The following is a 13710-nucleotide window of genomic DNA, read 5'->3' on the forward strand; positions in this document are numbered from 1 at the left end:
ACACTTTTGAGAGGTGTATGAGCATGGCTTTTTAAAAATAAAAAAAAAAAATTCCGAAATCTTAAATTTAAAAAGTTGATGACTCGGTGTGAAACGTCGATGTATCATTAGACTAAGCAGAACTGGTTTACTGTTATTTTGAGGAAAAAAACAAACATTCTGTGCTTAGTTTCGGACACTTTTCACTAGCTCAGATATTCCTGAGCAACGTGCGTTCAAGGGAGAAAGCAGAATGTTGGAATCTTGCGAGGTTTTCAATGAACAGCTCAATTAAGTCTCACTCACTAATCCGAGTAAAAGCAGGTCTGACGTAACCGCTATACCGCCTGAAAGCGCCACCCACGTGACCACGAGTCGTGCAGCTAGTAGCTGATCCAGGATCAGAGCATCGCTGTTCCTCCGTGAGGCCGTGCGCGCGGAGCCTGCGTGTCACAGCTCCGTGGCCGCGGGTAGGAAAGTAATGGGAGTGCAATGGCGGCCCAGATGAGGCTTAATCATTAACCGGCGCCTTTTAATACAACTGTACGGCGCAGATCTTGGGACTCGGAAAGCGCGACGTCTCAGGGCTGAACCCCGAGATCCGTAAGTACATCATCAGAAACATGCTGGAAACGCATTTAATTTGCAAACATATCAACTGCAGAGACTGGTCTGTATGCTTGCAGTTCGGAGTTGCTGTTTTTTTTTTTTAAAAAAAAAAAAAAGCTTCTACTAGTACTGCACAGGATTCGGGACAGATTGATGTTTGCGCTGAAATACGCACTTGACCTTTCTGTGACTTTATGGGACACCGAACTTGATGTAACAGCAGCTCAAACAGAACCTGGCTTCGGGTATTCTGAGTGGAAAGAAGATGAAACCAGTGTGTGTCAAGTTTAGTTGTTTGTTGTGTGTGGTTTTTTTTTTTTTTTCCGTCAATTCGTGCCTTAATCCCTTCTGTATTGTGCGCGGTCTCTGGAACGTAGCGTATTTACACGATTTTAACACCCGGTATTGGTGAATTTGTGAATCGTTATTCCTTGTCACTTGTGCAAAGCCAGAGTATGCAGCGATAAGACACGATGTCGCGCGCTTTAGCTCCGTGTACGCGAATGCCGCGGTGACGTGTGAACGTTAAGTGTCCGTATGTGAACGGCGGCGAGCGAGTGTTTCACGTACCCCCTGCAGAGCTGCACGCACCGGCTTTCGCTCATTCCCCACGCACCCACCGGAGGATCACCACCAGCGTCATGGCTTTGACCCGGGGCATCGTTCGTCTGAGCGTCTGCCTGCAGTCCTCGTGCCGGGGCGCCGCGCTCCTCCACAGCGCGCGAGCGCCCTCGAACCCGGGCCGCGAGCGGGTCCTTCTGAGCAGCGTGCGGTTCCAGCATTCCGTGCCGCAGTCCAACAAGTGCCAGTGGCAGCTGAGAGAGGACTGTCTTGGTACGTGTATCACCCGTTCACCCTGTTTCTCCCCCCCCCCCCGCTTTTTTTTTTTTTACTCCTCAGCATCCAGAGTAGTTCACAGCCTTCCTTGTGACTAGTCCTTTTTCATATTGAACCTCAACTTCATAATAATTGCATAACACCTAAACTAACTAAAGATACTTTGCTCACCCATGCCAGCTTGAGAAGGTGTGTAGCTGTGTAGTGTTCAGATGCCTCTTTGTGCATAGAGGACTTGGGTTAGAATCCCATCTCCTGCTGTGAGACTGCATTCAAGTACAGTTGAAACAACCCTGCTTTATGAATGGATAAAGCATAATAAGCAGCTTTGGAGAGAAGTTATAAGGTTACATGGGTGGATCTTGGATCTGATGCTCTCTGGCCCATCAGTCCCTCTCCTCCTGAAAAAAGCCTTGTGTGAAGGCTCTAGTCCCTGCTGTGGTAAATGTCAAATAAGCCCATGGCTGTCCTTCAAATAAAAGGCCCAGTTTTCTGGGCTTTGAAATGCAGCAGAGCCACTGCAATGCCCGTGGCTGATGGCGAGGTATTGATTCCCCTGCAGAGCTGACGTACGGCGGCCTGGTGATGCACTTCGACTATGTGTGGCTGCGGGATCACTGCCGCTCGGCCTCCTGCTACAACGCCAAAACCAACCAGCGCAACCTGGATACGGCCGACGTGGCGCTCACCATCCGGCCGATCAAGACCAGGGTGGATGATGAGACGCTCTTTCTCACCTGTGAGTGTGACACTGCCTTCCACATCTGGTTTCACTTGACTGACTTTAAGCTGGTGTAAAGTGGTTTATCCAGTTGAATGTTTTCTACCATAAATAAGTGCTTGACATTGCATCTTAAACAGGTAACACTGGTGTTCTGTTCAGCCTGTAACCCAAACTAGTGTCATGGTTCTTTAATAATTGTAGCGTTAATCTTCCTTTTTTCCCTTTGATTCCCTGCCTGACTTTTAGATAAGGCCACACTGCCTGTGTGCCTCCCTAGAGTGTCAAAATGGAAACGACTGCGATGGACAGCTGATTTTTATCGCTGCATGTAAAGCCGTTCTCCCGGAGACCTTTGACTCTTGTGTGAGGGTGGAGGGAGGGCAAACTGCTGATGATGCATTTGCACGCTTCGCTGCCAAGACATCGTCACACAGACACGTGCTGGGTTGAGCTCCATATTAACAATGGAGGGTCCCTTTGCTCCAGGGCCTGTCCAGCATGCTGGAAGAGCTGATTTAAAACTTGCAGAAATAATGTGCATAGAATATTGTCATGTTTGCAACAATCTGATTAATACCCAGTGAGGAATAGACCCTCTGTAGTAGGGCACTGCACCATGTTTCAAGAAAAGCCTCCAGTTCTTTGAGGGGGTGAAGGAGGTAGCTTTCTGTTTTGTGCTCTCTGCTCTAGAATTTCATTGAAAGTTCACTGCCTCAATCTGACTGAGGAGGCTGTGGAAGGCATTTGACTTCTTTCTGGTGTTCATAAAGAGTGTCATTCTGGAATGTAGGAACACTGAGGGGAAGTGTTTGCACCTTGTTTTGTAAAATGCTCTGTCCTTTTGTTATATAACACAGAGCAGTTATTGTTGCTGAAGGCTGCTCATACCATTGGGGATCCCCTTGCATGTCTTAACAATATGCAACACCCTGTGGGATGAAGGAATCCTTGGGCTTTCTCCAAATATAAACAATTCAGAGTTGGGGAAATGGGGTGAAAGATTGCTTAAGCCGTCTTACTTTTCATTGCTTGGGGCTCCAGGCTTTTTCTGCTTCTTGCACCTGGGTCTCTTAGCTTCCAGCTTTGACACTCATGATGTATACCTCTTGTTAAATTGTTCAGAGGTGCTGGTACAGTTGTGATTTGAGGCTGTATTTCTGTGGCATTATCAACTATGCCAGTGTCTGTTTCCATCACTGAGCTTGGACTTGTGATCATTGTGCTTTTTCTGCCCTTTCGGTGGGGGGGGGGATGTAAGGCAGTGCTTGGTTTTTGACTCTTGGTGCACTGGGTGACACTTTGGGGGATTTGAAATCCCCCAGAAGTTTATAAATTCAAAATTTAATTTTGTGAGTAGGGGACCAACTACAAACATGCTCTTCTTGGCCAGTAGCTCCACTTCATTTAGCTAATTGGTTTCTGTCAAGATGGGCTCTGGACAACCATGACCTGCCTTGAACAAGTGTTTATTGGGCATGGATGAAGGATTTATCCCATGTTGACTTATGTCTCTGGTGATTTGGGGGAGGCGACTCTTCTTCTTCTGGCAGTAAGAAGCATGGCTGTGTAGATGACTCTTCCTTTCCTTTCACCAGGGCCGGATGGCCACATTACACGGTACAACCTGGGCTGGCTGGCTCGGAATAGCTACGAGGGGCAGAAGCAGAGTGCCATGCAGCCCCGCATACTGTGGAACTTGGACATCTACACCAATGCCAATGTCCCTTCTGCCAGCTGGGAAGCATTCATGAACTGTGGTGATGAGCTCAAGAAGTTCCTCCATAACTTCCTGTTGTATGGAATCGCCTTCGTGGAAGGAGTTCCAGCCACAATAGAGGACACCGAGGATGTGACCCAAAGGGTCAGTCTCATCAGGTGGGGATCAGCTTCGCATGATCAAAAAAAATAACTGGTTTTAGTTCTGATAGACCCCAGTAGTCAATCTGGATGTAAGGTTTATGAATTTAAACTGGTGCAGTTTTATATGCATTTTAAAGGGTCGAGTTCTGTAGCTTCAAGTCAGTATTGCACATTCTGGGGGCAGCAGGGGGTATACTGGTAAACTTTTTGCAGTTGAAAGACCCAGGTTTGAATCTCTGCTCCCGGTGTTCTCATGCTGAATTGATGGTTAAAATACCCAGGTATATAAACTAAAACCAGCTCGATACACAAACCTAACATTTCAAGATGCCTTGAAGGCAAGTATTGGCTAAATGAATAAATACAAATTTAAACTGTAGAACTGAATGTGGTTACTCAGGTCTACCTGAAATTGCTACAATGGTTTATTATATTGAACTAATAGTTGGATTACATGACCTTCTAGCAAAGGTAGCAAGAGCATGTTCAGACACCCATGCCTTGAATTCCCAGAAATACCACCCCAAAGCACATCAAAATGTCTAAAGCAAGTATTTTACAGCAAAATTACTTTGGTTTTATTTTTTTAACCACAGTGACAATTGTAGAATTTGACACGCCTTCAGTTGAAGTATTTAGCAGTGAGCAGGAATAACATACTCTCCATCAACCTGTTCATTAACTGCTCGGCAGGTGCTGTCAGGTGCAGTAACTTTGATCTCTGCTAACTATGGCAGTTGAATTGTCATGCTGGGCAACTGGCATAGTCTTTAATCATTAAAAACAGCAGGACCACCACACTACAGTCTGGCAGGGCACCATGTTAATAAATACATGTACAATAGACAGACTGCAAATGTGATCATGTAATATTCTCAACGTAATTCCCCACGCAACAGGAGGTAGTCTGTCCCTTGGGTCACATCTATATATTGTTTCTAGAGAACTTCAGATATTGGCCACAACATCAGAATATTATTACCGAATTTTTAAAGCTAAAACTTTAAATATGTTGAGCAGGCTGGTCTTCCAATGTCTTGTTCCTTGGCCTTATCCCAAAGGCAGGAAATGTGCCCTTTCCACAACTGTTGCACATTTGCACCTTTTGACCCAGACGTCAAAATTACTTGCACAAGTTAACAACTCTTCCAGTGCCATGGGAGAGGAATTCATCTGCCAAGACACTTCTATGAGCCTCCTTCAGCTGAGGCTGTGCTGATTAGTTGCAGGCCAAGTTTCTGCTGTTCCAGCTCTATAACCATCTTTAAAAATGGCTTTTATTTTAGTGTATTATGGAAGGTTGTGCTTTCCTCAGCTATAAAAGCCTGGAATTTCATAACTGGGCACAATAGTCATTTGACATTTCATACATACTGCAGAATGTGGCTTAACGGACTATAATTCTAAGGCGTACTGCATAGCTAGACATGAGATTCTTGGAAGAGGGCAAGGTCTGAAGCTACATTGGTGTTGCTAGGTGACTGATGTTTAATATAACTGCAGTTGAAATCATACTGCTGGTGTGGCAATGATTTCATGTGAAGAAGGTAGGAGATTAGACATGTGAACAAAGTTTCATGGGGTTCTCCCCCCCCCCCCCGTAATGTTAGCTAAATTGTCTTTAAGCTGGGCACTTGTCATGTTACTTTTCAATCCAGCCCAAAAATGAATTCTGTGCTCCATGTGCCTCTGTAGGAAAAGTGAGCACTCTAAGCTTTGGTAATCTCCAGTGATTCAAACATAATTTTCCTGTTGAGTCAGAGGGAATGGACACTTAGGTCTGACACCAAGTGTATAATGTTCTTCTGCTCCCCCCCAGTCTGCAATTAGTGTTATGGGGTATAAGTATCTTGTGACAACATGTGGCATTAATTTGGCCAAGAAACACATTGAGCAATTGCTCACTGGCTCTGCCAACAGCATAAGACTTCATACATGTTTTATTTAGCTGATGCCTTTGTTCAGGACAACCTGCAGTGCAATGATTTACCTGGTCATACATCTTGGAATCAACTTTCCAATATCAGTTCAAGGTGAGTATTTTGATCATGGGCTCTGCAGTAGGAACAGGGATTCCAACCTGGAACCTTTTCTTTACAAAAGAACAGCTCTGAACTACTTACAGTTCATTTATTTCAATAAATGAAACAAGCTGTAATCTGAGTGGCCCAGTCAGGACCTTGCTTCCCCCCCCACCCTGTCTTTTGTAATCATGGTAAGTAGTGACTTTTTTGCAAGCTCAAGATGCAAAATTTTCCCTTGTAGACTTGGCATTTATTCCAGAACGTCATGTTTGTGTGGAACCTTCCCTCTTGTTCATAGTCGTCCGTGTGTGCGCGTGCTATAAACTTCCTAAGATTAAGACCAGAAAATCAGTTTTCAGTTAAAACAAGGACCCTTAAAGAGGAGGAAAAAATGCAGTGGCAGCATTATATTGTCACACTAAAGCAAACGGCTGTGTCTTTCCAGAGAGACCATGTATGGTCGCATGTGGAGCTTCACTTCGGACTTCTCCCGTGGAGACACAGCCTACACCAAACTGGCTCTGGATCGTCATACAGACACCTCCTACTTCCAGGAACCATGTGGGTATGTCAAGTGCACCCAGTACACCATATAGAGCCTGGAGATGGGTCCCAGTGTCCTGCATCCTTTAACTTCCTTTTATCGTAATGATGACATCTCCTTATACGCTACAATTAACTGAAACCTCATAGTTTTTAGCTTACACATGTACATTTAATCTGAGAAATTATGGCTATATTGTTTTACACGATGACTGCAAACAAATTTAAGTGAGTCCGAATGCTATTCATTTAGATATAAAGAGGTTTTACTTGCAGAGTAAAAGATGTCCATAGTAACACAGATCCATGTCAACTTCTTACAATTGCACTCTTGGCACAAATAAGACTGGAGGGAGAAGCGTTTCACACAGGTACATCTTAATCCATGGTTTTCTTGATGCTACTAGCCATAAGTATATGTCACTGACATGAGTCCTTTCTGATTTTGCCAAAAGGTCATGTGTTATATGACCTTACAACCCCCCCCCCAGAAATCATTTAAAAAAAAAAAAAGGTAACAAAAGAGCTGATTTGAGATGTTTTGGATTCATTAAAACTCTATTACTTAGACACAAGTTACTAGGCAAGTACCAAAGTGAAAACTATTATAAAGGCTAGACATGGTAAGATGTTTTGCCACAGATGAGTGACACAAAAAAGCAACTGAGATGAGCATATAGATGGGGCCTCAGGAAAAAGTATCAAACCCAGAGGCTTTAGCTGGTCATTCTGCCTTTGCTTCTTTAAAGGAAGCGCTTCTGCAGGGTGTGAAAGGGGAAGTATGTGTGGCTCTGGAGGCCACCCTGCAAGGTTCTCTCAGCTGTGCAATATCAAGCAGCTCCCCCCACCCCTCTTGGCACATGCACAGCACTGCAGACTGGCAGGAAACAGCTGCTCTCACCTTGGACAGCTTGCAGAGTAGATGAGTGCTTGTCACATAAGATCGGTCTTGGAAGGCTTAGTCATCTTCCGCCTGGTGGAAGAAAGATATTCCTGAGGAAATGCTTTCTAAGGTAACGTCTCAATTCAAAGCTGTAATTACTGTTGGTAGTGGAACTTAAGAAATGCATTCCTGAGTCTGAATAGTTGTACCCATTTATGCTGAAATACAGCACATTCTGTTAAAGTGGACAGTTTCCTGTCCTAACACAATGTAAGGTTATTTCACTTCATCAGCTGTTTTGTACTTTACACGCAACACACTCTTAAGTCAACCTTTAAGGCAGAACTCGATGAAAAGGAGCCTGCGTTCAGCAGATGTGGTCTGGGCAGTCCACACAGGACTGCAGTTGCTGACATTACAAGTGAAACTAGTAAACATCGTATTTTTCTCTGCACTTTTTTTTTTTTTTTTTTTTTGGAGGAAAGTGTCTAATTGCGGGGGGGAGAAATGTAAAAGGCTGATGGAGGTTGAAGAGCATGAGACAAACTATAACAGATGAACTCATGGGGTTTTTTGGAAATGCATGTTGAGGTCACAGGGAACAACTGGGTGAGGATAATACAAGGGACTCATTCTTATCCAGGTTTTTATAGCTGTTGTGATACCAACCCAGACATGTGGCTCTGGGAGCACACGAGCAATGGGAGCCACAAGGGCAGGGCTTTGACTCAACACTGAGGGTACTCAGGGTTCCAAACATCCCTTCAAAGTGACTTGCAGTGATTTGGCTAGTGTTTAGCCAACACCCTCGCTCATGGTGACTTGGGCTGCTGCACACTGCACTAGACTCCCTGTAGTCACTCGGCTACATAAACATCCTGGCGTTGTTCCTCCACTCACCAAATGGGGAACTCTGCCACCAGTTCCCCTGAAAACACATGGTTTTTAGACCTGGTAGAAACTTGCACAAATGAAGCCAGATTCAAAGCCACATTTGAACTTGCAACCCAGGCAGTGTGAAGCACTAGTGCTACCTGCTGTGCTGCCATGTTGCTCTACAAATCAAAATGTATAAACGATAATAGTGACTAATTCTTTGTGCTAAAACGGATCAGAACTAGTTTAAGGCTCATCTCAATCGCAACTTTAAGTGACCAGTATCTCTGTGGTGACTGCCTTCTACTACCAGGTTATGGTGGTCAGCAGGGCATTGTGAAGTCTCTCGTTTTGGTTAACTTCTAAAGTGATATTTTAACAATACCTCTTAATTTTTGTACCTAATTCTTCTGCTACTTTGTCCTTTATTCTTTTGCTAATTTTAAGATATTGCCACAGCATATCTCTGTAGGGTGCCTGTGTTCCTGCATCTAGCAGGGGAGTATCAAGGGACATGGTCAATGTTTGACTTGTCACTCCAATGGCATCAGTCCAGCTTGTTATGGGTGGAGTGGTCAGCCTGTACTAGAACAGGCACTAGAATGTGATGTTGTTCCCTGTTTCTGAGACTGCTTTAGGTGATCTTTGGCCTTTTCACTCTTGACATGAAATCTGGAATGTGCTCTTTGTAATAATTCTCTGGACTGGGTGCCTTGTGTAGTTTTTTGTTCCTGGTCTGGAGTATGCAGTCATGTCCTTCACTTTTCCAAGGGTCTGCTTTGTTCCATACTTATCTTCATCTCCCCCCCCCCCCATGCATCAGATTTTGCAACATCAGCTTTTGAGGGGCTTGAATTGGAACACTTGTGCAGTTGTCTAGCACATCAGACTGATCCCTAGTATGTGACATCAGCATGTTGTCTTCGACCTTAGTATTTCTGAGGGCTTCTTTCACAGTTTGGTGAAATGGGCACTTGTTTTCCAGTGGGATGGGCCAAAAGTCCAGTGTCATTCTAGGTAGTGGCAGGATCAGCCACTGGTGGGTCTACCTCTTATTGTTACCAGTGCCATAATTCACAGATGACTTTTCAAAGTCCCAGTGGCATTCATGTGATCATTTACAAATTGGGAAATCTATTAATGGTAGTATTCATTGCATGAATAATTTTAATGAGCTAGAAAATTGTCAAAACAAAGGGGTATTGGAGAACTACAAGAATAATGCAACTGAACAATTGTTGGTTTTGAACAGCAACCAATATATTTGAGTGACTGCAATCCTTATACTTTATTTCACTTATTATATGTGCACTGGCTCTTAGAATACTTTTATCTGTGGTTACAATGTGTAGAACTTTGTTCAAAATGCACCATAAATCTTAAAGCACATGTTTTTCTTTTGTATGAAATGCAGTTTTAAGAGTGCCCCTCAAAGACCATCTCCAGGACTTTTCTGGTTTGTCAGTGTTGTCTTGAACTTGAGGACTCTCTCATCCTGTCTCCAGGATACAGGTATTCCACTGTCTGAGACACGAGGGAACGGGGGGCAGGACTCTGCTGGTAGATGGCTTCCATGCGGCTGACAAGGTGTTCAAACAGTCACCTGAGAACTTTGACTTGCTTGCACGTGTTCCCATCAAGCATGAGTACATTGAGAACATGAGCAACCACCGGAACCATATGATAGGAATCGGCCCAGTGCTCAATGTGTACCCCTGGAACAACGAGGTCTACATGATCCGGTATGAGATGGCTTCCTGTCATTAGCAATTTTCCTGTTCTCCTGGGTGTACGTGTGTTCCTGGAATGTGTTTTCTCACAGGTACAACAACTATGACCGTGCCGTGATAAACACGGTTCCCTACGATGTGGTCCAGCGCTGGTATGTCGCCCACAGAGAGCTTACCATGGAGCTGAGGAGGCCTGAGAATGAGCTCTGGGTCAAGCTGAAGCCTGGAAAGGTACAGTGAAGAGTTGGCACAGTATGTCACATGTTCAAGTGGTTTTTATATTTAGTCATTCTACTTTTTCCTCTCTCTCCAAAGCAGATTGCAGTGTTAGGTAAACGTAAATTGTAACCTTAATAGATGCTTTTATCCAGTGGATACTATATAGTGTTATCAGCCCATACACCTTACTCACCAAGGTGGCATGACACTACTTACATGGTGTCACTCATCCATCAATCAGTGAAATATATATTCTTTGTCACGCACACAATATCACAAGCTTAATTTATACAGCTTGGTAACTTTACCTTGCTCAGGGGTGCTACAGCTGGAGGTGGGGGGGGTCAAATCTGTGATGTTGACATCCAAATGCAGCAAGTCTAACCACTGTGCTACCAGCTGTCCCTTAATTCCATATAGAGATGTCCTTTTGTTGCACACCTGGTTACTCCTTCAATTATCCTGGAAGTCTGTAAAGGGTTTATTCCTTTTGCAGTGTAGAAGTAATTCTACAGGTTGTAGACTAGTTTTGATGCCTTATACTTTCACCATAGGCAAGCAAGATGACACAGTAGGTAGCACTGGTGCTTCACAGCATCTCAGCTGTGGGATCAAATCAAGCTCAGTCTGTGCGATTGGCATGTTTTCTGTGGATTTCCTTCAGGTGCTCTGGTTTCTTCCCACAGTCTAGATGTTTCAGGTGAACTGGTAGCTTGGTGTGAGTGAAAAGGAGTATGATTACTTTGTGATTGACTGACTGGTATCGAGCCTTACACCCTTTGTTTCTAATGTAGACTCTGGACCCACATGACCTTGCATTGGACAATCTGTTATGGCTGGAGAATGACTTGAATTTGATCATCTAAGTAGTTTGTATGGATATTTGTGTATGTGGTCTCCAGCATTGATGGCTACAATAGTTGTCTCTTTCAGGTACTCTTTGTGGATAACTGGCGGGTCCTCCATGGGCGTGAGTCCTTCACAGGCCTGCGGCAGCTATGCGGGTGTTACCTGACCCGAGACGATGTGCTCAACACAGCTCGCTCCCTGGGCCTACAGGCCTGAGACAGGGAGGGGTTCATCAGATGCACCAAAGCCCCCGCCCCCATAGTAGTGACCTATAAACCCTGTGGAGATGCCACTGCTGTACATGATTCTACTCAGTGACCATCTGGAGCCTTGTCTTAAATGCAGGGATGTTAGTCTGCTCTCTTTAACCTGTATTTTTCTAAATCAGAGTAAAATAGGGTAGGTTTATTCTTGTTTACTGAAGTGTACTCCATTATGCTATGTGGTGCAATCATAGTAAATTCCAGTCTTGGTCTTTCCGCATTTAGAATAAGTGCTGGGACATTGAACTTGTGCTGTTTTGTAGGACTTGTTTGGAAACCATTGTCACACTTGACACTCACCTCCTTGTGCCTTACTTGTAATAAGATGAGCTCCTGCATCTGTTCCTGTTGCTTGAAAGAAAAAGTTGTGTAGTACTTGTCTCAAGAGTGTAATTTGCAACTGCAGCACATTTAGATGAGGGCTAAAATGAAATGCACTTTCCTGCAATGCTGGACCTAATGATTTACGTAGTACCAAATTCATGGGGAGAAATGTACATACAAATGTCAGTATAATCTCAGCAGTTGTTCCCTGTTTTGTGATATGAAAATAAAATGCAAAAATGTGTCCTAAGTTGACTTCATTTGTATTTTTCCTCACTATTACTCTGAAGTCTTGATACTGATTAGTTATGTATTACAAAATGAATGCTGACAGACTAGAAGGCCAGACAGTTACAGTAGCTCAGGTAGGACATAACCATGGCCTGGACCAGGAGTTGTGTAGAGTACAGTAGAGAGATGAGGGCAGGTCCTGGAGATGTCCTGCAGGATGTATCTGCAAGGGCAGGTTGTGGCTTTGAGTGGCTCGTTACGCCCAGGCTCTTACCTGACACAAAACGGATCACAAGGCACATATGCTGCTTTGCACAAATACATGGACCCTTTTAAATTCCTTTGGTTGCAAAAGTTCCAAATTAACAATTTGCATTCATATCTAACAATTTTCAACTTAGTGTAGCTTTGTGTCCTAAGTTGACTATCCATTTGTAGAGAATCTTTGTCGATTCAGGGTAAATACTGTAGTAGAGTACGACCTCTAAAGAGGTATTGACTCACGACCTTGTGGTTGCAACATGAATTTTTCACTGCTACAACACCATCTGACCCATCATCTGTAGCGTGAACAACCCATGCTGTTCAGGGAAGTAACTAATTGCTATTACAAAATTTAATAGGTATGCTTCAGGGCTGAATGCTGTGTGAGGGGGAAAAACTGCATAATAAAATCTTAAGGCAAGGTTCCTTGTGATTTGCAGATCTCTTTGTGTGGCTACCAGCTTGGGAGACTTGTGCACTTAACGCTCCAAGTGTTTGCACTCGTGTTTTGAAATCCAAAAGTATTGAGTCCTCTGCATTTAAGATAACTTTTTAAAAGAAAATTTGATATCTACAGAAGAGAACATTCCTGACAGCTTCCTTATCCTTCAATAAGATATGTCTTATGGAACCCAATGGAGTAAATTCCATGCTAGTCCTGATGTGCCATAAAGTTCTGTTGGTAGGGGTGCAAAACTGCAGTGGTTCGTAGCAAAGTCCGATTTTGACTAATTGGATTTCTTATGAAATGCTTAAAATGTATGTTGGTGGCTGGTAGCGCTAGGGTTAGAGTAGGTGCCTTTTGACCCAAAGATAACAGGTTTGAATTCCACCTCTGGCTGTAGTACCCTTGAGCAACATACTAAATCACCCAGCTGTATAAATGAGTAAATAATTGTAAGTAGCTTTGGAGAAAAGCATTAGCTAATTAATTGTGATGGTTGGTTTGCCATTGGGAACATTGAAAACTGATAACCATTCTATATCTGCTTTAGATATGTGAATAGCTACTTAATGAAAATGATGCACCATCTCAGTATTTTCTAGTTTGGAGAGATCAGTGCGGTGCTATACTGCAAACTCTTGTACAGCACAGATTAAACGTGTCTTCATTTGCTAAAGCGTACACCTTCTCAGCTTTTGTGAATTCCATGATGGCTGCAAATCCAGCGAGAGGTCAGTGATGGAGCATTTAACACAGGATTCATCATCATGAGCAATTCCTGTGCAGCTGGACAGGGGTTCCGTTTCCGCTCAGTCTGTGCGCGGTTTGTGTGTTTTCTCCGTGTTTCTGTGGACTTCCTCCCACAGCCCAAAGATGTTTTGGGTGAAGTGGTGACTAAATTGTCTGCAGTGTGTGCTTGTGAGGCAAAAGTGCGTGTGATTGTCCATCGAAGGACTGGTACGGTAGTCATGTCCTGCGATAGGCTCTGATTGAACCACCAGGACCCTCCATTAACATATGGCTGTATAGATAACAAATGAAGGGATAAAC

General features: G+C 43.8%; 1 protein-coding gene across 1 annotated transcript; it reads left to right on the forward strand.

The window, feature by feature from the left end:
* Nucleotides 1–325: 325 nt before the first annotated feature.
* tmlhe (trimethyllysine hydroxylase, epsilon) lies at nt 326–11958 on the forward strand. The gene is made up of 8 exons (XM_029258211.1): nt 326–582; nt 1168–1422; nt 1988–2164; nt 3745–4024; nt 6479–6598; nt 9841–10077; nt 10158–10296; nt 11218–11958. Exons 2-8 carry the CDS (start codon nt 1230–1232, stop codon nt 11347–11349), a joined length of 1278 nt encoding a protein of 425 aa, XP_029114044.1. The 5' UTR covers nt 326–582; nt 1168–1229; the 3' UTR covers nt 11350–11958.
* Nucleotides 11959–13710: the final 1752 nt, after the last annotated feature.

Source organism: Scleropages formosus, chromosome 14, assembly GCF_900964775.1.
Source record: "Scleropages formosus chromosome 14, fSclFor1.1, whole genome shotgun sequence".
NCBI classification, from domain to species: domain Eukaryota; kingdom Metazoa; phylum Chordata; class Actinopteri; order Osteoglossiformes; family Osteoglossidae; genus Scleropages; species Scleropages formosus.